At 34.5% G+C, this 21,901-nt stretch overlaps 3 protein-coding genes, 1 non-coding gene and 1 pseudogene across 4 annotated transcripts; 3 read left to right on the forward strand and 2 right to left on the reverse strand.

Annotated features, from left to right (window-relative positions):
- The first annotated feature begins 18 nt into the window (after window positions 1-18).
- Window positions 19-6,260, forward strand: LOC113506824 (short-chain dehydrogenase/reductase family 16C member 6-like). Its single transcript, XM_026889670.1, has 7 exons — window positions 19-73; window positions 3,198-3,477; window positions 3,789-3,904; window positions 4,275-4,394; window positions 5,033-5,194; window positions 5,584-5,783; window positions 6,025-6,260. The coding sequence occupies exons 2-7, from the start codon at window positions 3,207-3,209 to the stop codon at window positions 6,125-6,127; spliced, it is 972 nt and encodes a 323-aa protein (XP_026745471.1). The 5' UTR covers window positions 19-73; window positions 3,198-3,206; the 3' UTR covers window positions 6,128-6,260.
- Window positions 338-2,163, reverse strand: LOC113506825. Its single transcript, XM_026889671.1, has 2 exons — window positions 1,558-2,163; window positions 338-609 (listed from the first exon to the last, which is right to left on the reverse strand). The coding sequence occupies exons 1-2, from the start codon at window positions 1,729-1,731 to the stop codon at window positions 373-375; spliced, it is 411 nt and encodes a 136-aa protein (XP_026745472.1). The 5' UTR covers window positions 1,732-2,163; the 3' UTR covers window positions 338-372.
- On the reverse strand, window positions 6,259-9,397 carry LOC113506823 (chitinase domain-containing protein 1-like). Its single transcript, XM_026889669.1, has 6 exons — window positions 9,015-9,397; window positions 8,722-8,902; window positions 8,353-8,559; window positions 7,655-7,816; window positions 7,150-7,387; window positions 6,259-6,499 (listed from the first exon to the last, which is right to left on the reverse strand). Exons 1-6 carry the CDS (start codon window positions 9,267-9,269, stop codon window positions 6,358-6,360), a joined length of 1,185 nt encoding a protein of 394 aa, XP_026745470.1. The 5' UTR covers window positions 9,270-9,397; the 3' UTR covers window positions 6,259-6,357.
- Window positions 9,398-13,488: 4,091 nt separating this feature from the next.
- Window positions 13,489-13,560, forward strand: Trnaq-cug. The gene has a single exon. It is a non-coding gene; the product is annotated as a tRNA-Gln (tRNA).
- Window positions 13,561-13,946: 386 nt separating this feature from the next.
- LOC113506826 lies at window positions 13,947-21,613 on the forward strand (annotated as a pseudogene).
- The last annotated feature ends 288 nt before the right edge of the window (window positions 21,614-21,901 follow it).

Consider the following 21,901-nt stretch of genomic DNA (forward strand, 5'->3'; position numbering starts at 1 on the left):
CAAACAATTAATCAGCCGGATCATACCCGAAGTTTGTAAGAATATAATACGTGTGTTGAAGAACTACATCCAGGTAAGAAAAACTAAGTTATGAATCAAATATTTTTTTTTATTAATTATACAAAATTAGGCGAACTATCTACTGGGTACTACTATCGGTTTCTTCTACTGATGCGATTTGTGAAACTATCTCTTTCAAATGGTTTCAAGTTTTCTTTTTGTGAGGTTGAACTTGCTGGTGTCGACGCAGTTTCATATCCGGGATGGCTATGATATCCGTAACCATAATTGTATTTGCCCATTCGCATGTCTATTAAAATATTATTAATATAGCCTTGGCTTGTATTACGGCAGTCTCGTTTTGTACCGCTCTTAATTCTGAAGCGACGTATTGCCCATAAATATCATATTCATCCTTAGATTCATCCATTTTGCGTTTGCAGATTTAACTATTTCAAATACTTCACTTAGATTGTCATCCACTTTTCTTTTAGATGCTTTTTTGCTACTTGTAGATGGTAGTGGGGATGGTGGAAGTGGAGATTGTGGTTTCTGCTGCTCCGATTGCTGTTCTGGCTCCTCAGTTGCCAGGAGGTCTTCACGGTTTGCCTGCAATTTTAAACACTTTTTTTTAAGGTTCCGAGTTCCGAAGCGCACTGGAAAGAAAAGGCCCGTGAGTGGAACGAATTATGGAATTTTCCACACTGTGTCGGAGCTATAGATGGGAAGCATGTGGTTATTGAAGCGCCTAGCAATAGTAACAGTGATTACTACAACTACAAAGATCAGTTTAGTATTGTACTACTGGCTATTGTAGATGCATCTTATAATGTTATATATGCAAACTGTGGTGCGAAAGGAAGAGCATCTGACAGTGGCATCTTTCAAGAAACGAGTTTCTATCAAAGAATGGTGGAACACCGTCTTAATTTTCCAAACCAAGAAACGATATCACCAGATGGACCTGACCTTCCTTATGTAATACTGGGCGATAGTGCATTCCCATTATCGGAAAACTTGATGAGGCCGTACCCGGGTATTCATAACCGTGGCACAATGAAACGAATTTTCAACTATAGACTCTGTAGGGCCAGGAGGGTTGTAGAAAATGTTTTTGGAATTTTATGCGTGGTTTTTCGTGTATTTCGTAAACCAATTCCTCTCAAGCCTGAAAATTGTGAACTTATTGTAATGGCCTGTCTTTACATGCATAACTTTTTAAGAAGGAATAAACAATCTAGAGCCTTGTATACGCCCCCGATGACTTTTGATTTTGAAGACAGTGACCATAATGTCATAGAAGGTGCTTGGCGTAGAGAGTATACAGTTGAAGGAACTTCAATTTTGGAATTGGAAAGGCGACCTAGAAATTCAGCACGTACTGCTACAATCATAAGGGATCAATTTGGTGAATATTTCATGAGCGAAAGAGGAAGCTTGCCGTGGCAAAACAATGTAGCTTAATGCTATGGCGGTAGTGTTTTCGTATATGTTAGATAGAATATTTACATGCCTACAGCTGATAACATAAAAATAAAATATGAATAATGCGCTCACTGTTTCATTTAAAGTATCCGCACCACCGACCCTTGTCGTCGTGCTTTGTAAGAAAATTAATTCTTCATAAAATTTCCATTTTGATTTCTTAATATCTGCAGCACCAGCACCTGTGGTTTTTGTAGACAACATTTTCTTCCTCTCTCTTGCAAATTGCGACCGCAATATATGCATTTTATGCTCAACATCTGTTTTTGGAATTGCCAAAGCATTCGAAATTTCTTCCCAGGCGTCATTCTTTTTATTTTATTTTTATAGTCCTTTGTCGAGCAATCCCATAATATTCGTTTTTTCTCAAACAGTTCTATCAATTTAAAGACAGTTTCATCGTCCCACACTACAGCCATGTTTATAAACAAATGTTTAGACGCGTCCACACTCGCATGCACCTGTTGCGCAACTGATTTGCTTCTGTGTTCTCCGTCACAAGTGGGGAGCACCGAAACATACCGATAAACACGTAGTGTTTACAGAAACAAAATTATATGTTTCTGAAACAAAATGATTTGTTTCAGAAACACGTAGATTTTGTTTCTGAAACAGAGTTTATAAACAATTGTTGCTCAGTGAATACGTGGCTTTAGACTTTGGTATAAAAGTGCTTTTAATACCTCACAGATGTATTTTAATACCGTGTGGTTGTCTGTACTTACCGCAACACTGGTCCGTTCACTATAATCGTCGTAAATTAGTTTTGTGAAACACGATGGAAAAATCTTCGTGTCTACAAGAATCTAAGCTTAAGGTTGCCATGTTTTGTAGATAGTAATATGGGTAATAGTAATATGTTATCAATATTTTACCCTTAAATTAAAAAAAAAACACAGTTTGACAAGCTATGTGGTACATATCATCATGCCAAACACACGGTCCTGATCCAAGAATGCTTGTTTTGAATCTGGATGTCTTTGTGCAATTGACTTGACTGTTTATGCAAACTTCCCGATGCAATGTTTAAATGCCTTGAGGAAAAGGCTAGACCGATGATAACCCATATTCCATAGGTACAGCAAATAAAGGGTCATATATACTGCCACGAAATCAACAGGGACACGACATATCATGCTACAGAATACAAATAGAATTAAATAGTATTACACAATATGCATACATACCTTTATAATTGTATTGATGCCTATTGCAATAGGCCATCAAAGATTCGGCAATAGACATTGAATAAACGAAAGGCCATTACTTCCGAATGAGGCAGTTTGAGAAGTCGCAATTCTTTATGCTGTTGCAATTATTGTAGACATGGGTGCCTATTATGTACTAACGTATTTCTTTTTAGGAATGATTGTAGGTAGGTATCCTAATTTCCGAAGTATGATAAGTGAGAATGCATTAACTAATTATTCTTTGGTTGCCTTACATTTACCATTTACTCTAAATATGAAAGTAATTAAGCATCAAGACAGAACTTTAATTGAACGGATTGAGATCACTGATAAGTTATAAAGCAAAACAACTGTAAGTTTTCATGAAAAAAAAACCAGCTCGATCCGGTTGAATTGTAAGCTTCAGAAAAGGCTGGGCGGAAAAAAAAACAGTAATGTTCGCGCCATGAGAACATACAGATAGTTTTATTCTTTTTAATCTTTATTTTATGGCCTCCTTATTTTCTCATTCTCTTGTTACAGACCTCAACAATGCTAGAAGGAACAAAGATCAATTCACCATCACAAATGGCGAGCGTCTTCGACATTGCTAAGGACACCGTCCTATTCCTCGTATTATCCTGCTATTACATCCTTGAATCCCTATTCTGGACCTTAGTACCTAATGCTATACGACCTATGAAGAGTTTGAAGGGAGATGTGGTGTTGGTGACGGGAGGAGCCGGGGGTGTCGGCCGCCTCCTTGCTGTCAAACTTGCAAGACTTGGCGCCAAGGTCGTCATATGGGATATTAGTGTCGAAGGTTGGTTATACCTACTTATAATTACTTGTAATCAAGATTTAGTTTCCTTATTTGGTCTCTCACAGGTCAAACACCAACTGGTTTCGCGTTTGGTTTTGACTAATTTAAGGCAAGTTCCTGGCGATTAATTTTATTAAACATTTGATAATGAATAAAATAATGATTTAAAATGTTAGATTCATACGCGTTTATCGACTTGCTTAAAATGTAGTTAACGATATAATTCTTATGGTTTTGATAAGTTCATAAGTAGGTACTGTTCGATACAAACATTGTATATTTATCTAGCATATCATTCTTCTTCATTTTAGGTTTGAAGAAGACGTGCGCAGCCGTAACTGATGAGGGCTACGAAATTGCAAGCTACGTCGTAGACCTATCAGATCGCACTGCAGTCTACGCAGCTGCTGAAAAAGTGAAAAGAGAGGTAACTACATACCATTTTCCATTTCCATTCCTCGTTAAAATTAGCCACTTTTTAACCGAAATATGAGTAACAAAATTGAACACATTTTTTTTACCAAAAAATAAAGACCCCCGCACTAAGGAATGTGATCCTTGTGTCGCGGGAGTTTTCACAAACATTCAAGCCACGTGTGCTATGACACCCAGGTGTCCTAATCCTAATGGGATCCTGGGATCGAACTCAAGACACGTCACGATATCGTCACGCACATTCGGCTATCCGTGCAGTCAGTAATTTTAGATGTAACGTAATTAATAGGAGAAATGTTAAATAAACTCTGATTCTCTTATCATTTCATCAGAAATTAAATAAAGTTATATTTTAATTACAGGTCGGTAAGGTAGATATGCTGATTAACAATGCAGGAACAGTTTTCGGCGAAACTCTTTTGGATCTTTCTGATTACGCGATAGAAACCACCTACAAAGTTAACATACTCTCACACTATTGGGTAAGCGTACTATTAAATAAGTAACTAATTAACCATTGTTTTGTATAGAAAATTCCAAAATAAATTATCTAATTTGTCATTTTCTAATGACAAATACATTTCATAATTAGATTTGATTGTAGTCTGTTAATACCTAGTAGACAAATCATTGTTGCTTCATCTAAGTAATGTCAAATCAATGACTATAAAGTCATTTCAATTTAACCTTTGTGATAGTGTTAATTTAATTAAAGTTAGTTAAGTACATAAATGATATAGTGCAACTAATATCTAAAAACTAACGCTCAGTTCACAGAACAATGTGAACTGACCGTTTGTGTCGTAAAAAGGCTGTTTACTTTTTCAAACTATTTTTAGACGTTGAAACACTCACTTAAGAACCTACCTTAGAACATGGGCATAAGGGAAAACCAACATGGACTATAAAATATCGTACCTTCACACTCTGAAAAAAAAATATGCCTAAGGATGTAGGTATATCCCACGCGACCATGCTATGGTTTTGGAATTTGATCTATTTGAGTTTGAAGTTACGCTATCGAGAATATCATTCTTGAAAAAAGTGATATGAAAATGATACTTAGAATAAATGGAATATTATTTCTAAGCTTCTAACTCTCACCCCTACTTTCTTCCAGACGGTAAAAGCCTTCTTACCCGACATGATCGCCACTGGCAAGGGACACATCGTGACCGTGGGCTCAGTGGCCGGCATGCTCGGGACTTACCGCTGCACAGACTACAGCGGCACTAAGTTCGCTACCATTGGCTTTCATGAGAGCCTGTTCACCGAGTTGAAGGTAAGTGAGAAAATAGTGACTGATTTACTAGCTTATATTTGCGTTCAGCCAGTGTAGAAACAAGACGATAGATATAAAAACAATCAGACACCTCTAAGTCCATTAGAGGGCAAACAATTTTGATTAGTGCAAATCTTGCTTAATAAACTAATTAGCATCAACGAGCTACGTTTACATCCACGCTAAATTTAGTTGTCTGAGTCTTGCGTCACAAGTCTGGTGTCTTTGTGAATGTGAAAATCCTCAAAAAAAGGATTAAATTTCGTACTGCAGTTGTAGATAATAAAATAAAAATAAAATTTACTTCAGCAGTTTTTGGTAACCCAGACACCGGGAATCACTGATCCAACGACCTCTAGCTCATAATAAAACCTGTTTCCGTTTCCCAGGCTCATGGCCACAACACAATCCACGCAACTCTAGTCTGCCCGTACTACATAAACACGGGTATGTTTGACGGAGTCTCCCCGCGTCTGATGCCGATGTTGGAGCCCGACTACGTAGCTGAGACCATGATAGATTCTATAAGGAAGAACGAAGTCAATTGCGTCATGCCTGGATCAGTTAGATACCTTCTACCTTTGAAGTGGTAAGTTAAGTAGGTAGTTTGCTTCTATGTAATCTGATCATAGAAAGTCTTATGTAAGAGATATAGAGGATATCGCCAACAAATAAGAAACAAAAAATACTGTTATTTATGTATCTGTACTAACTTCCTACATCCTTCTTAGATGTTTCTAATAGAAAAGAGCTTACACGTATACATTACTTTCAATTCGAATTACTTACAGACAAATAAAAATATATTGTCTTATATTTTTGTGTTTCAGCCTGCTCCCCGCTAAAATGTGCTGGGACCTGATGCACCGAGTTATGAAGGGGCCACAAGCTATGATGGAGTTCAAAGGAAAGCCCAAAGCTGTCGCTACATAGTAATTAGAACACTAGACTTACTCAATTTACCTTGTAAATAATGTAACGTGTACTTAAATAAGATAAATAAGACTTAAAATATTATCAGAAGCATTTTATGTTACGGTAATGTAATTATAAACGATAAAAAATATAGGTCTTTAATTTATTCGTTCCTTAAAAAATCTGGAATTAAGAATATCACAAAACATAAAGGTTTTAATTAACTTATATTTATTATCACACGCTAATCAAAATAAGTCGTAGAAGTAGTCGAGGCCTTGCCCGAGCTCCCAAATGGCGACGCCTGTACCATATTCTTTGGCCAACTCGAGACGCTTTTGTATAGAGTATAATGTAGGATAGAATATTTTCTTGGTCCCTTGTGATGTTCTAGAAAGAAAAAAAAAATTATTATATGTATAATAAGTTTTCTTAAAAAAACGAATCCCGCACTAACGACTCCAACGAATCCCACACAAAGTGGTCATCAATTTTGCAAAGTAGGAATATTTTTGTCGAAAGTTTTGAAATAAAAAGGAACGTAATATTTAGTCGAATATCAATAACGAAAAGGATTACAAGAAGATTTTATGTTACAACGGGAATATATTTCGGTAATGAAGCGCAATAAAATCTGTTAAAATGGTAAAAGAAAGAAACAGTGGCAGATAAAAATCGTTTGAAGCAGTTATCAGAAATACCATTCGTTATGTTTACTAATTGCAGTTCCTGCCAAGCGCCAGTTGTCAGGCAATTAAAGAACAATTCAATTACCTAGAATTTTACTTGTTATGTCTGTAACACAACTGCTGTACGTGATTTTGTGCTCTGGTAAATTATGTCCAATAGATTTCTATGTGAAAGCAGTATTCTAATAAATAAATAAACAGCTGAGGGCTCTTCATAGTTAATTATTTCATTTCCTTATGCAAAATATATTTCATTTTTCCTGCAATCCTTTACAAGTTTACTTCGCAGCACCTTTTTTTACCCATTGACTCCATTTTACGGTAATGAAGTCTAAAAAATATGACACTTACCTGATTTCCACATAATTCTCAGCTGTATTATTATTATAAGATAATGCTTGATTATTTTTGGCATGTTTCAATAATTCTATATATTCTGTGCCAACAATGGGCCCGCCACCGTTGGCTGTATAAGAATTGCCATAGAAATTCAATCCAAGTAAAATCTTGGATCTCTTTGAAGGATTTTCATCATTGTCTATTAGTTTCTCTACACATAGTCTTACCCAATAAAGTGGGCCATTAGGTCCTGAAATCAAATAAACCACAAATGTAAGGCGAAACTACATCTCCAGTTTTGAAAAAAGGATAATTTCCAAAATGTCTGTTGTCGATTGATCAGAAATTTGCAAGAAGTTTGGTTTATTCATGCACTGATAGGTCAACACAATCAATTAGGCATCAGTCATATAATCATTGCTTGAGTAGAATAAGCATGAATATTTAATACTTCTTTCTTCATTGTTTTATAAAAATGTTAATCTAGAACTGTAAAAATGCACTAAAACCAACTTACCTGGCTTCTGAGGACTAGAAAAGTCATATGTCATAACAGATACAGCTTCAACATATGGGTATATATCATTAAAAGCTTGGATGAAGAACTCATCAGTGGGGAATCCACGGAATGGTGGGTAGACTAGAATAAGACTTAGATCATCCTCTTTCATCTCCAAACCTAAAACAATAAACACTTCAATTAATGGATGCTCAATGACGGAGCTAAAAATAACTGGAATAGGTATACAAATGTTTTGTTTAAAAGTGTGAAACTACTCAAAAACAAAAATACCATTATTTAGGGCCAAAGAGGACGACTAAACCAGGTAATTATCAGATGTTTTTGTTAAGTTAGAACCAGTAGTTATCAGTTGGTATATATGGTTATCATAAGGAAACAAAAATCTGAAAACAACACATACTGTTGTAGTAAATATTATAACCATCATTTATACTTTTGCTGATAAGCATAGTTTCCTTGTACACATAGACCATGAAGGATTTTTATGCACTTACAGCCAATCAAACTACTGACCTACATACAGGCTATTAAAAATGTGCATATTTTTTTTAATAATTCCTAATAGTTAAAACAATACATGGTATCTTTATCTATTTCAGGGTCTTAGACAAACTTTGATATACCTTGATATCTTGCTAGTTTTTATTTGCACAATATGCCAACTTTTTTCACAGAGGTAAAGAATCACTTACCAAATTGTTGTATAAACTTAACAGACTTGTCAACATATTTCCCTATCTGTGACAACACCTCAAGCACCACACCATCAAACTTCCATTGTTTACAAGCCTTCTTAATCTCCTCTATAAGAGCTTTCTGTTCTGTATGAGAAGTAGGCTCCATGAAAAAGGCTTTTAAATCAGATGGCTGCCAGTTCTCAAAGAGAATTCTTGGTAATACTGAAAAATAATCACAATAAAAAAAAACTATACTGTATTTTCTGAGAATTATTGTTCTCTATTTAGATTACACATTCATTTAGATTACACATTCATTTAGATGATCCAGTAAATACTACAAATTCTGATAAGTGTACATTTTTTTGTAAGTTAAAAACTTACATTTCAGATTCGAGGTAGAGCCTTTTTGCTTCACTGACTTCATCCAGGCATGGTCAACGTCATGCAGGCCAGATATGATGTAAATGTTGGGTGATTGTCGTTTAATTTGCAGCCATACTGGCGAAACATAGTTGAACTTAGGTGCCCACGTCTTCGCCACATCATAGCCTTTATTGTTCCACTACAATAAAAATAGACATTTGAGATTTTTAGATTACATTAAAACTTTACTTATTGCTATGGAAAAATTTATGTAAAACAGCAAAAACAAGGTTTTTCCTAGGCATACTCACAGGTGTAACGTAACCTAAGACGGCATTCTTGAAATTCCGCGTTACTACATCTTGATGGTACGTAGCATGGTATTTTATAATATCTTTCACTAAAGGTGCTTCGTTTACTAACTTACGATCTAAAACATTGTTTTTCCTAGGCCCTTCTTGAGGCTTAACACCTTTTTGGCCCTTTTTATCAGAGGGTGGCGAAAGGGTAGCCAAGCAAACATTAAGAAGGAAAATAATCTGCAGGGCTGTTTTAATACATCTCATTTTTCTGATGAATGTCACGAACTACACTATATAGTCCTAAAATTAACTGTGGATTGCTCTAAAAATATTCACAACCACCTCGTCAAGACAACAAAATTCAGTAAACAAATCGCCGGATTCGCCGGCTGCCATAGATAATACATATAATACTGGTATAGATGAGACACTGACAGATCAGTTCTTTTTTTCACTACTTGCCCTGTAAACTAGATGGCGCTAGCGTCTGTGAAGCGATCTATAGCTATATGTATGTATGCACTCATCTACATAATATCTATAGGTTGCTATAGGTAGTTACGCATAGTACAGCATTTTTGCCGTGTATAAAATGTACTAAAGAGAAAAAAGAATACAACAAAAATATAAAGATTTTTCTTTATTTATAAATACGGATAATTTATACAATTTATTAATTAACGTCTACAATGTATTGAAATTAAACCACTTTTACTTTGACACATTTTTACTATTATAATTTACTAAGTAATATGATTTTCTGTAGAAAAATTATTCTCTAATAAAATCGTAATATGGTTTAATTTCATTGGCTAACATTCATAATACACTTATGGTATATTACAATCACCAATTAATTCACATTAATAGAAACCATTTTTAAATTATTAAGGGTATAATTGAGAACCTTCTATTTTATTTATCGATGTAAATAAAGTAGATGGTTGGAAATGGCCACCCATCAAAAATCACATGATTTAAATCAATCAAATCATTTAATTAACAATAAGGTTTTAAATATCATTCACATTATTTCCTTTTTTTATGAATTTTATAGAAATTGTATGCTTGTAATTTAAGTATCGTTATTATCAAAATCAGCAATTTTTCCTGTTAAAATTCTATTTACACCCGTACACCAACTATTTACAATTAAGTTGATGAACAAATTAATTATATAATTAGTTAAAATCAATTTATGTTCATCGCATTGAATAATTGAAAAATCACATCTGCAATTTATAAAAAACACAATTATTATTTTTTTAAGTTTATTATTTCGGGCGATCAAGTCTCAATCATAAAATATATTTCATTAAGTAATTTAATAAATGAATCACATGTGATTTTTTTGTATAATCAATCATGTAATTAAATGCATTAGGATCAATTTCTTGTTGAAGTAAATCAACAATACAATTACAATTTTTAAATATATTAGATTTAGTTTTTTTATTATATATCCAGGGTACATATTTCTTCGCTTCCGAATGCAAAATCAAATTACTAAAAATAATTTGACTCATTGTTGAAATTAAGGAATCAACTGCAAAATCAGAATCTAAATCATCAGATTTTATAAATCATCATATTTAACTGTTTGAGACCCATCTTGACTTTTTACAATTTTTTCAAATTCTATTGATTTAAAAACAGGTTTAATTTCTGCCCAGAATGGGAAATGTGGTGATTTGTTTTTAAGACATCCCTTGAGTATTTTTGCTGTATCACGGTGTGAGTGGCCATTACATGAATCAAATAATTTATCAAAAATCAGCAATAAATCTAGTTTCTTCACACTCAGCTAGTAATATGTTGCATTCTGAAACAAAAAAATATATATATACATCATTAATGTTTGTGGTTATTTATGTTCCTATGCAAAATATATATATAATCAATTTCAAAATATATATATGTATATATATGTATTCACAAGAAAAAGTATATATGTATGATTTATATGGATAAAAAATACTTATAATCAAAACATTTAACTGATTTTCATTATGAGTTGCAACATACCTTCTACAAATGTTTGCTCCATGTCCTTTTCCTTATCCTCCAACATTGAAACTGAAGCGACTGGTTCAACTGATACTTCTGCAACTGCAGATGAGCTGGTGGTATCTAGAAAGTAGCAATAATCTTGTTAGAAAAGACTTAGCACATACTTTAAAACCTATTAATATAATTGTGCAATTCTACAAAAGACTACTTAGAAGTATTTTAACATAATTATAACATTTCACAACTATCAAACAATGTTGTCTCGTCCCAAGCTAAGCAGAACTTGTGTTATGGATACTAGACAGCTGATAAACATACTTTCTAAATATAGAAATAATTTACACCCAGACACAGAACAAAATGATGATGCTCATCACACAAATATTTCTCCTGATTGGGAATCAAACCAAAAACCTCTGGCATAGCACTAAAAGACACTAGCCACTAGACCAACAGGACAGTTAATGCACTTCATTTGCGATGATTAGGTGACAGAAAATAAAATTGAAACAGCACTTGTTGGTCTGTGGTTCATCTTAGGGGCAGATTTCACAGTTATTTCATACATTTAATAGACATCTGCCAAAATGTTAATTGCATATTTGTTTACATGTAAATTGGATGTTATAATATGCAAATATATTTATTTACCTGATGGGATAAGGCTGGTGTAAAAGGTTGGCACTGCATTTCTCGTTAATACCGTTCCTTTACCTATGTAGTATTTCTCAAAATGTTTATAGTCTTATTTGGTTGTAGATGTATGTATCTCCTTTCATTATAATATCATCGTCTAAAACTTGATTCCAGATCTCAAACCTTTCTTTATAACAGTCTGGCTTAGGAAAATGATGTAATGTACCTGAAATTAGAAAGAATGAGTTAATTGCAGGTGGTGAAATTTATGTTTTAAAAATATAGTGATATATAATAGTACAAACTTCGATCGGATCGTTCCTACAATAAGATCACTTATTCTATCATCAATAATCATCTTACCTCCTTCTTCACATCCAAAATAGCAATGAGTGCGAGAGTATTTCGGTAATCTCGCCATCGTAATCCGTAAAAAACGCAGCCAAATTTTTAAATCAAGTAATGTAAACACACGTCGTAGTCCATTAAACGATGCCAGGGTCAAGAGAAATAAATATATTCGTCGGTATCCGTTCACGAGAAGCCAAGTAAATACGTAGGAAGCAGTTTCGAGGTCCAGAAAACACGCGATGGTCAATAATAGGCAAATAAGTCGAAAATAAAACTTGGTAAACTCACGGCACAAGAAACGAACGTTGAGTGAAAAGTTTTCAAAACATATCAGTGCTGTCATGTCATTAGCAAAATAAAAATTGCGTATAAGATTAATTGAAGACCGAAAAGGCGATTCAGTTTTTTTTTAATATTTTTTAGTTTACTTTTTATTAAATAATATTTATTAAATTATTAAAAGAATAACATTTTGAAGAAAGCAGTTACTGTAGCGGCATCTAGTAATATTTAAGGGAATATTATGCCTTAGTTGACTTGCCCTGTGGCATAGATGGCACCACTTTCCATACATTTTGTTTTCTTGCCCTCAAAGTACTGTACTGTCACCCCCATGCCGGCTGCAATGTAGACACTAGAGGTGACAAAACATCAATAACACTGGTATCGATTTTTCTATGTTGACGTTTACCGTTAACACTTATTTTGAACGAAGGAAAATGAATGAATGCTTGTTTTTATTTTAACGCTTAAATTACCTTTATACTTTTACAATTAATAAAACAGATTATCGGAAGTCTAAAATTATCGATACTTTTAGCACAGGTAATTTAGAGCATAATTTCACCATAGACTGCCATAGACGAATCACGCAAAGAAGCAAGAGGATTGATTTCTCATAATGCCGCGTAATTTAAAAAGGTTACCAAACATCTTTAAAATAATTATAGATATTCTCTACATACGAACTTATTTTAAAATAGAAGTTACAAGTTGGCTACTTGATTTTTAATAATGAACATTTTAAAAGTCCAGCTCTATATACCTAGATAACACAATCTGCATGAAATATTTATTTAATTTATAGATTTAACAGGCATTACATAAAATGGCTTTCACACAAATACTTGATTTGACTTGTATTAACTTTCACTTAGGCCTATAAGGAATTTTAAATAGCTTAGACATTTAAATATAGGGCTTACCTGCTGATTATCTGTATAACGTATACGATGGCATGAAACTGCGGTGAAATCATCTAGAATGTCGCTAAAAGTAGGTACTGTGAAATTTACTGGCATACGTTCAAAAGTAAATAGATAAATAAATGTTGAATGTGATGCAATTGTTTAATAAGTCTAATAAACGTCAAAAGATGCCGTCTCATCATCATAAAAGTAACTCCAACCTTTAACATAATTATTTATTTCAGAAAATATACGTGGTGAAATTCAGTGTATTCCGTTATTAGTGACTTTCTTCCAACCGTCCCATGGTGTAATGGTTAGCACTTTGGACTCTGAATCCAACGATCCGAGTTCAAATCTCGGTGGGACCTAACTTTTGATACATGAAATATTTTTTTAAATTGATTCTGGAATGATTTGAGCGTTAATTTAGTAATTCTATCACATTATTGAATACTCTAGTTTTGTGAAGTTTAAATAAAATACTCTAATCTAAAAAAAATAACGTGTAACATTGTTTGAAAACTTTTTGTCAAAAACGTTTTTGTTTCTTGGTACAAGATTTTTTGTGCGCTAACGGAATAAAAAAAGGAAAACCCAACTCAATATATTTTTACTTAAAAAGGTTTCATTACCTTTCTTTAGTTGTAAAGCGTCGTGAATATTGTAAAAGAAAGTAACGCGTTGATGTCCATCGTATGAGTAGATAGTTTGTTGTTCTCAGTGTCTCAAACACAGCCGGGCTTACAACTGCCTCGACAGAAACAACTCTCGCGGTTTTTATTAACCATCGTAATAATATCATATTTGTCTTTTGGTAAAGTGAAATTCATATAAGTTTTGACAGTTATTTTTTTTTCTTTAGTTTTATAAAGTTGGTATTTTTCAGGGGTGCATGGAAAATTAAGAAGTAAAAGAAGTTTAACGGATGTGAAGTGTCTTGAAAATGGAAGGTTTTATAGGTATGTCTTTTTTAAATTTTATTGTGATCTTGGTTAGTTCTGATTTAATTTCTCACAAATGTTGATACTAATTGAAAAGTTAACTTTTAAATTTACTGTTTATTAAAAATATAATAAAATTTTAAATGAGTAAAAAGGGTTGGTCTAAGTCCTAAGTCTTACTTAAATGTAATCGTACCTTTTTAAAGATGTTTATATACGCTTAAAGCCCTTTTATTTCATGGGAAAAAATTAAGGCTCATAAATAAATGTTATGAACCCTAGGCATTTCATTTCCTAGTTCCTACTAAAAGGGCAAAGGTTCGCTTAAAGAGCAACGGCAATGTTAGCACACCTTGTCTAGACATCCACTCCCATTCTCTGTAACGTAATGTATCTACTATCTTATTCATTTGATGGATATTTTCACTTCTCGATAAATCGGAGAACGATTTTTCTTTTCTTTGAACCCTTAAATATTTTTTTCCTCTACTAAATTAAATTGTAACAATGCTTCACTTCTCGTGAGAGTTCAAAATTGCATTCAAACGTCAAACATTAAAATAAACAGTCTTATTCATCTGGATCTTAATTTTCCTAATGTTTAGTTAAACAGTCAACAATAATGTGAATTTCTTACGATCTTTTAAAGACAGAGACTTTTTGAAGATTAATTAAAGTGTAACTTATTTACATTGTCTTCGAGTTAATTAGAACGGAAGATGAAAGCATTGATGTGTATCAAGAAGAACAGTGTTAGGTAGAAGTTGTTAAAGAGGGTGGCTTAGATTAGCTATATCACAAACTCTTGGCTTTTGTTAGTAGGTATTATAATAATTCACACTGGGGCAGAGTAAAAGATATTTTTCTGATCTCAGGCTGCAATACAAAGTTGGGAGGACACAAACATCTTTGTTTTAAAAAGTCACCCAAAGACAAGTTTCTGCAATAGTAAGCAAATAAGTTATCTTGCTAGACTAAAAAACTTTGCTAATGGCTTATGTGTTATTGTCGTCTTCGCATCTAAGTAAAAAGTAAAACACAAGAGTATTCCCACGAAACTTGACAATCGTAACAATTGAAAAAGCGCTACAGATGTAACTGGAATCAACATACAAATATACAAATAGACCTTTTAGACCATATGTCACAACTTCGAAGAATATTAGAATCACTGCTTAAGTCTTAGTGGATGCTCATAGAAGCTCCAAATTTGTCTTTATTAGACTCTCTGAATTCGATCGGAATCGTATCTGAGACTCTGCAATCGTATGGCATCTTTACCTCTGGATATTTGCAATAAGAATAAACATTCAAATACGTACTTATTATATGATAAGTTTGCTTTTATCGCGCTACTAGAAATTTCTAAACCTCTATTTTATATAAGTTACGCGATTTTTTTTTAACTAATGACAAAATATTTTGATTAACAAACATTCTAAACATTTATATGAACTGACTCAAGACCTACTCGGAACGAGCCTTCGTAGATCGTCGCGCACCCTGAATTTGGCGTGGCGCCCTAAAATACTCGGCTGTCTGTTAGCATAATGTTGCATCAATTCAAAATTCTTGACCGTCCTACTATTCTATGTCTACATCCTACTCCTGCAACCTAACTATGGCCACTATTGAGCATTGGACCGTATGTGTCCAGGAGAACTAGGCTAGATGTCTCGCTAATTTCCATTTGAGTAATATAATATATCGCCGTCACAGATGTGAAATACTTTCATCCAAAGACGTAAACTAAACTATTGTTATTTTCTCAGAAGTAGAGCAAACTAACGATTCGCTAAACAATTTAAACTGTTACCTAATGAGAAGAATAGCCGGCAACACGAACAACAAAATATGCACGAGAACAGCATGCCTGCTCAGAAACATAATTTCTCTCTTTTTAAAGTCAATATAAACACAGATAAGTTACATAATATACGATTAAAAGAAGTGAAACTGTTTACTGTCCCTTGTCTCTCCATAAGCGTTCACAATCAGTTTCCGAAGTGAAAAAGGATATCTAGACACAGGCACTAATTGCAGGAAAGTCTGGTTGATACTAGAGCCACGGCCAGGTAACACCTAGGGCAGTTTCTAAATTGTCACGGCAAAATCGCTTACTCGGAAGAGTGTAAAATTATGTAACATTCGTACATACTCTTGCTCTTGACAATTACTTGCTTACTTCAATTAGACGCAATTGAATCTCTAGCACGTACGCGAAAATTGAGTGTTTGGTCAAACGTTACGTGAACATTATGTTCATTGTTATATCATAGCTTTTCGCTCATAATTATATTTAATCATTAGAGATTTATTAATATTAAAGCTTTTTGCTGGCTCTCACTTTTACGTCAATCAATCATAATATAACACAAACCACGCTGAGTCATTATGTAGAGACCATGAGGCTAAAAAAAACTAATTTCTTGTATGCTGAAGTTCAACTTTCTGAAGTATACTAAAATAAGTAATGCTTTTGTCATTACTGACTAAACTCATTTGTTTGATATAAAATTGTAAATATAAAGAGCAATTTGTTCAATCGGCGCTTGTCACAAACATTTGCGTGATCAGTGATAGATGAGTGTTGGTTACAAATCTAATTATTAAAAGTGTATTAGAGATCACCCGCAATATGTGTCGTCGCGCTTTTTAGTGTTCTTTACCCAAATTCTAAAGGGTAAAACGGAACTCTATTACAAAAATTCCGATGTTCGTCCTCAGGCCAGGAGCTTTTTACAGATGTATTTCTGTTGCCGCTATAACAACAAGTAATGATTAAAAATAAAATCTAGTTACTACGTTCCTTAACTTTACCTTTACCTATTCATTTTGTCTTTTTTCTTTAGCCTATATGCATAACCCTTAGCGTCACGAGTTAAACCAAACACCTTTGTGTTTAAGGGATAAAAGTAGAAATCCGCAAAGTCGGAACAAAATAAATGTCTGGCGGAAAAAAAAAGGAAACACGAGCGTCAGCTCCTAAAAAAAATACTGCCTCGCAAAAAGCGCACTACTTCCTCTTATTTCCGTAGTCTGATACACATAATACTATATTCTTTGTCGAGCAACACGCAAATAAAAAAGGTGTGCTGCGTGCATTACAGAAGGATGATTTTCCGCCATTTTCGTAGCGCGGGCGTCGACCCCGGGCGACTTTCGCCGCAACCTTGACTGCGGCTACCCGGCTTGTATCAGCATTACCGTTTCCTACTGCGTCTTGAGAAATCCACTTTCGCTATGCATTCAATCTGTATGACAACACGTGCCGAAATGCTAACATTATGCGTGGTTTAAAAGTCGTTTGACAACTTGACAAAATGTTTCTTTTTTGTAATGTTGGTTGAATAATGCCGAGTTATGGATGCGAATATTTATTTTTATATTTCGAATAGAGGTCACAAATAAATTGTAAATTATTTTTATAAATAAACTCACTATATGTATGTGTACTACGCAGTAAAGAACCTGTTACCTCGCTACATCCTTCTGAGTTCAATCTAACTACATCGTTAGTTTTATGAACTGTTCGACACTTAAGCTATACTTACAAGCATGTTATGATTACTGCAGGAACCCAGACCGATCAGAGGACACTATGTGGACTACTGACGAGTGTGCAAAGTACTATCTTTGCTTGGATGGCGACGTGTTCGAGTTCCATTGCTCGCCCGGTTTGATGTTCGATGTCAACAGGCAGCTGTGTGACATGCAACAGAATGTGCACAACTGTGATTTAACTATGGGTATGTTCTTTTTTTTACTTGACGTGGGTACTCCATACTTATCCCTTTTCGTCACAGTGAATGAAAGCATTATAATGTATTTATAAAAATAAACAAGTGATAACCCCTTATTAACAAAATTCTTCAAAAAAGGGGCAGGTCGATAGTTTATAGATTGTTTCTAATTTTGATTTGGATAATTTTGGACGAAATACTAGCAATTTTATTATTATTTTATGCTAATTAAAACCAGTATCAGCCTACCAAGGACCAGTTTAATAGGCATTGGACAATTTCCTTTCATAATACGTAGGCTTTACTTTCCAAGTCACTATAAGTCAGAGGTTAATAGCAGTTTTATCGCAGTTAGCTAATATTTAATCACAGTTATAACTTGAACCACATCACGCAACTAACTATCACAATATATGTTACCGATTTCTTCTTCCATAGCGTACTAATGCATTCTTCTTAAACCTTGGATGGTTTTCGAGGACCACACGCTTTAAAACGCCAATACTATGCAAACTTTTTGTTCTAGAGACAAGAATTCCGAAGCCTCTATTGGATATGGCAGACTGCGCCAACGACACACACATAGGTTGCTCAAACGGCAAATGCATACCAGCTGAGTACTTCTGTGACGGCTCCATCGACTGCACGGACGCCTCCGATGAAGTAATGACCATTCTTAACAAAATTAAGTCTAATTTCTCAATTTCCCACTTCATTATGACTTGCAAATCATTCGCCAGTCATTCGTTTTCTAATCGACACCCAATTTATACTTTCACTGTTATAATATCGTTAATGCTGTGTCATTTGCTGTTTTCTCTTGATTTGTTCAATGCTGTGTAGGGCTGGTGTGACGTCAACTATGATCCTAACGCGGCGGCACCGTGTGACCCGAACATGTGCCAACTGCCAGACTGTTTTTGCTCAAAGCAGGGTACTGAGATACCTGGAAAACTTGTTCCAAGTCAGGTAAAACAAGATCACATTCACTCACTCCTCCACATGACTCCTCGAATGAATTTCTTGTCAATCGTCATTTGTTTTGCAGACTCCACAAATGATTACACTAACTTTCGATGGCGCTGTGAATCACGAAAATTGGGACGCTTACACCAAGCATTTGTTCACACCTGAACGTAAGAATCCAAATGGTTGTCCAATAAAGGGGACTTTCTTCGTTTCACATCCCTATACAAATTACAGACATGTTCAAAAATTATGGAATGACGGGCATGAGATTGCAGTTAACTCTATAACGTAAGCCATTCTAATCCATACGATTAGGTACATTTGAAACTTGTATGTTTTGTGCGAAGTCATAAATCATCGTCATGTTACAGATGCCGCGGCCCGGAAGATTGGTGGTCTAAAAACGCTACTGTTGAAGATTGGTTCGATGAAATGGTCGGTGAAGCGAACGTGATTAACCGATTTAGTAGAGTTCACATGGAAGATTTCAGGTAGCACAAGGATTATGTCAGAACTTGTACATGACGTAACGTGATGTTACCGATGCACTAATATTTAAATTACAACAGAGATTACACAGCGAATCTTTTTCATACTATCATTTTTATCTAAAAATAAAGTTTATTATTCTTTCAGAGGTCTTCGAGTACCATTTTTATCAGTGGGGTGGAATCGCCAATTTCTGATGATGCAAGAGTTCGGTTTTGTGTATGATGCTACAGTTGTTGCACCCCTAGCTGATCCCCCGTTCTGGCCTTATACTCTTGACTATAAGATGCCCCACAAATGTATAGGTAAGTTATGGAATATATTCTGCCCCAGATGAAAAAAATAGCCTTCGTTAGGCCCGCTTCTAGACAAAAGAGAAAAAGCGGTCAGGAAGAAAAAGGGGAATGTGCATAGAGTCTAATAATTAACTAGATGTCATCTACTACACGTACGAATAGGCGTACCTATCAATAGAAATTGCGTAAATATCAGACCCAACTCTGATTTCAAATTCGCGTTTTACTAAGCAAGGATCCTTCTTAAAATGCATACCTACATTTTAACATTATTGATTCAACTAACGCACTTTGTAGTAGAGGCGTGCGAGGATTAAGTAAGATGTTATAAGCTGTAATTGTCGATGACAACGGCGCACGCGCATGAAGACGAGGAGAGATTGCGTTCTGCGTGCCTATTGTTTGTGATATACGCGTAATTACCTGGAATGCGGAATGGTAGAGCTCTGGAACTACCTTCCAATCAAATTAGGCGATTTTGCAACATTTGTAGAGCGAACTACCCACATTAAACTAATTCTTGTTAATATTCTAACGAGGAATTTCTCATAGAGAATATAATTAAGCACGCATAGGATTTTAAAGCACAACTTAATGAACTGTAAACGCAAACGGTGTTATTGCGTGGTGTGGAACAGGAAAGAATAGGGACGTAGGAACATAATAGAAAGCGGTTGCTGCCGACACAAACAATACCTGAACACAATGTATAAGTAATCTATCAATCTGCTAATTTATCTTTAAACAGGAGCAATTAACGAGCATATCATATCATACGTACGTAAATGCGTGTAGGAAAGAATTAAGGTCGGCTTTCGTCACGCCATGACTCGCGAATCTAGCGATCACGCAATTTTGTCTTGTCACACTCTTTAAGTATACTGTAACAACTCTTGGGCATCTTAATAAATGTATTTCTGTAATCTATACAAAATAGAGATATTATGGAGTATCCTCCGTCATTTGGTTGGTTGCTTTGAACTCTACAGCCTTATTGCTTAGGTCAAATAAAGGAACTTCCATCTTCCTTGGAAGGAAAATGTCCCTAAAGATTCCTTCGATCAAAAACTATAAGTATGATTATGACGCCCGCAATTTTGGCGAACCTCATTTTTTTTGCCGATCCTCATCATAAGCGAAATTCTGCAAGTTATAAGGGTTTTGTTATCTGATGGCGTTTAAAATAACCAAACGACCCAAGAATCGACCAATACACTTAAAGTACAGCATAGGCAACCTTGAGTTTTTTTTTTGCTTTGCTTTTTGTTTTTGTACCCAACTGTTCACTTGTCTCCAGAAACAATCAATACTGTCCAACAAGGAGTTATGCAGGGTTATGGGAGATGGTGATCAATCCTCTGTCTAACGGCGATCACACCTGCGCCACCCTCGAGTATTGTCCCTCAACCCTCACTGGTGAAGATGTGTACAACATTCTGGTCAACAACTTCAAGAGGCATTACTTGAAGAATAGAGCTCCATTTGGAATCCATTTGAACTCAACTTGGTTTCAAGAATAACGAGTATCTGCATGCTTTTAAGGTATTTAAACTGTTCTATTGACCAACAACTTTGTATTTTACATTCAGTATCAAAAAGGTTTTTGGAAACTTTGTGATATGTGCTTAGGCAAAATGTTAATAAGACAACCATTATTTAATGAAATTTTTTTTACAAAAAGGTCCAAACATTTGTTTTATATTTTCAGAAATTCATTACTGAGCTAACAAAAGTTCCAGATGTGTACTTTGTTACATACAAGGAACTTATAGACTGGATTAAGAGACCAACTCCTGTTGTACAACTAAAGAAGTTCCAGCCATGGCAATGTAAAACGTCATTTGGAAGAAGCTGAAGTTGCTTGTGCCAAGCCCAACACATGCAAACTGTCTTCAAAGTCTTGCAACATGACAAGTACATGATCACATGTTCAGATGCCCAAAAAGTTATCCATGGATCAGAAATGAGTTTGGTTTCGATTGATATTGTTAGTTTTTTAATTTATTTACAATTCACCAGTTACCAATATGATGTAGAATAATTATGAGATGGGGACCTGAAGCTTACTATATTGACTGACTATTAAGAATTGAGTTTTCTTGTTTCAGTTAAACTTAAAAGTATTAATTTTATACTCTGTGTAGCAGTATTCTAATGATAACTTTTTAAATCTATAAATACTTTGTGCAATAATTTATTAAGTAGAAATAATAAATGATGTTTTTATACTGAAATTTTCTTATATTTTACTTAATATACAGTTACACCTTA

The sequence above is a fragment of the Trichoplusia ni genome (assembly GCF_003590095.1).
Source record: "Trichoplusia ni isolate ovarian cell line Hi5 chromosome 26 unlocalized genomic scaffold, tn1 tig00003117_group25, whole genome shotgun sequence".
Classification (NCBI taxonomy): domain Eukaryota; kingdom Metazoa; phylum Arthropoda; class Insecta; order Lepidoptera; family Noctuidae; genus Trichoplusia; species Trichoplusia ni.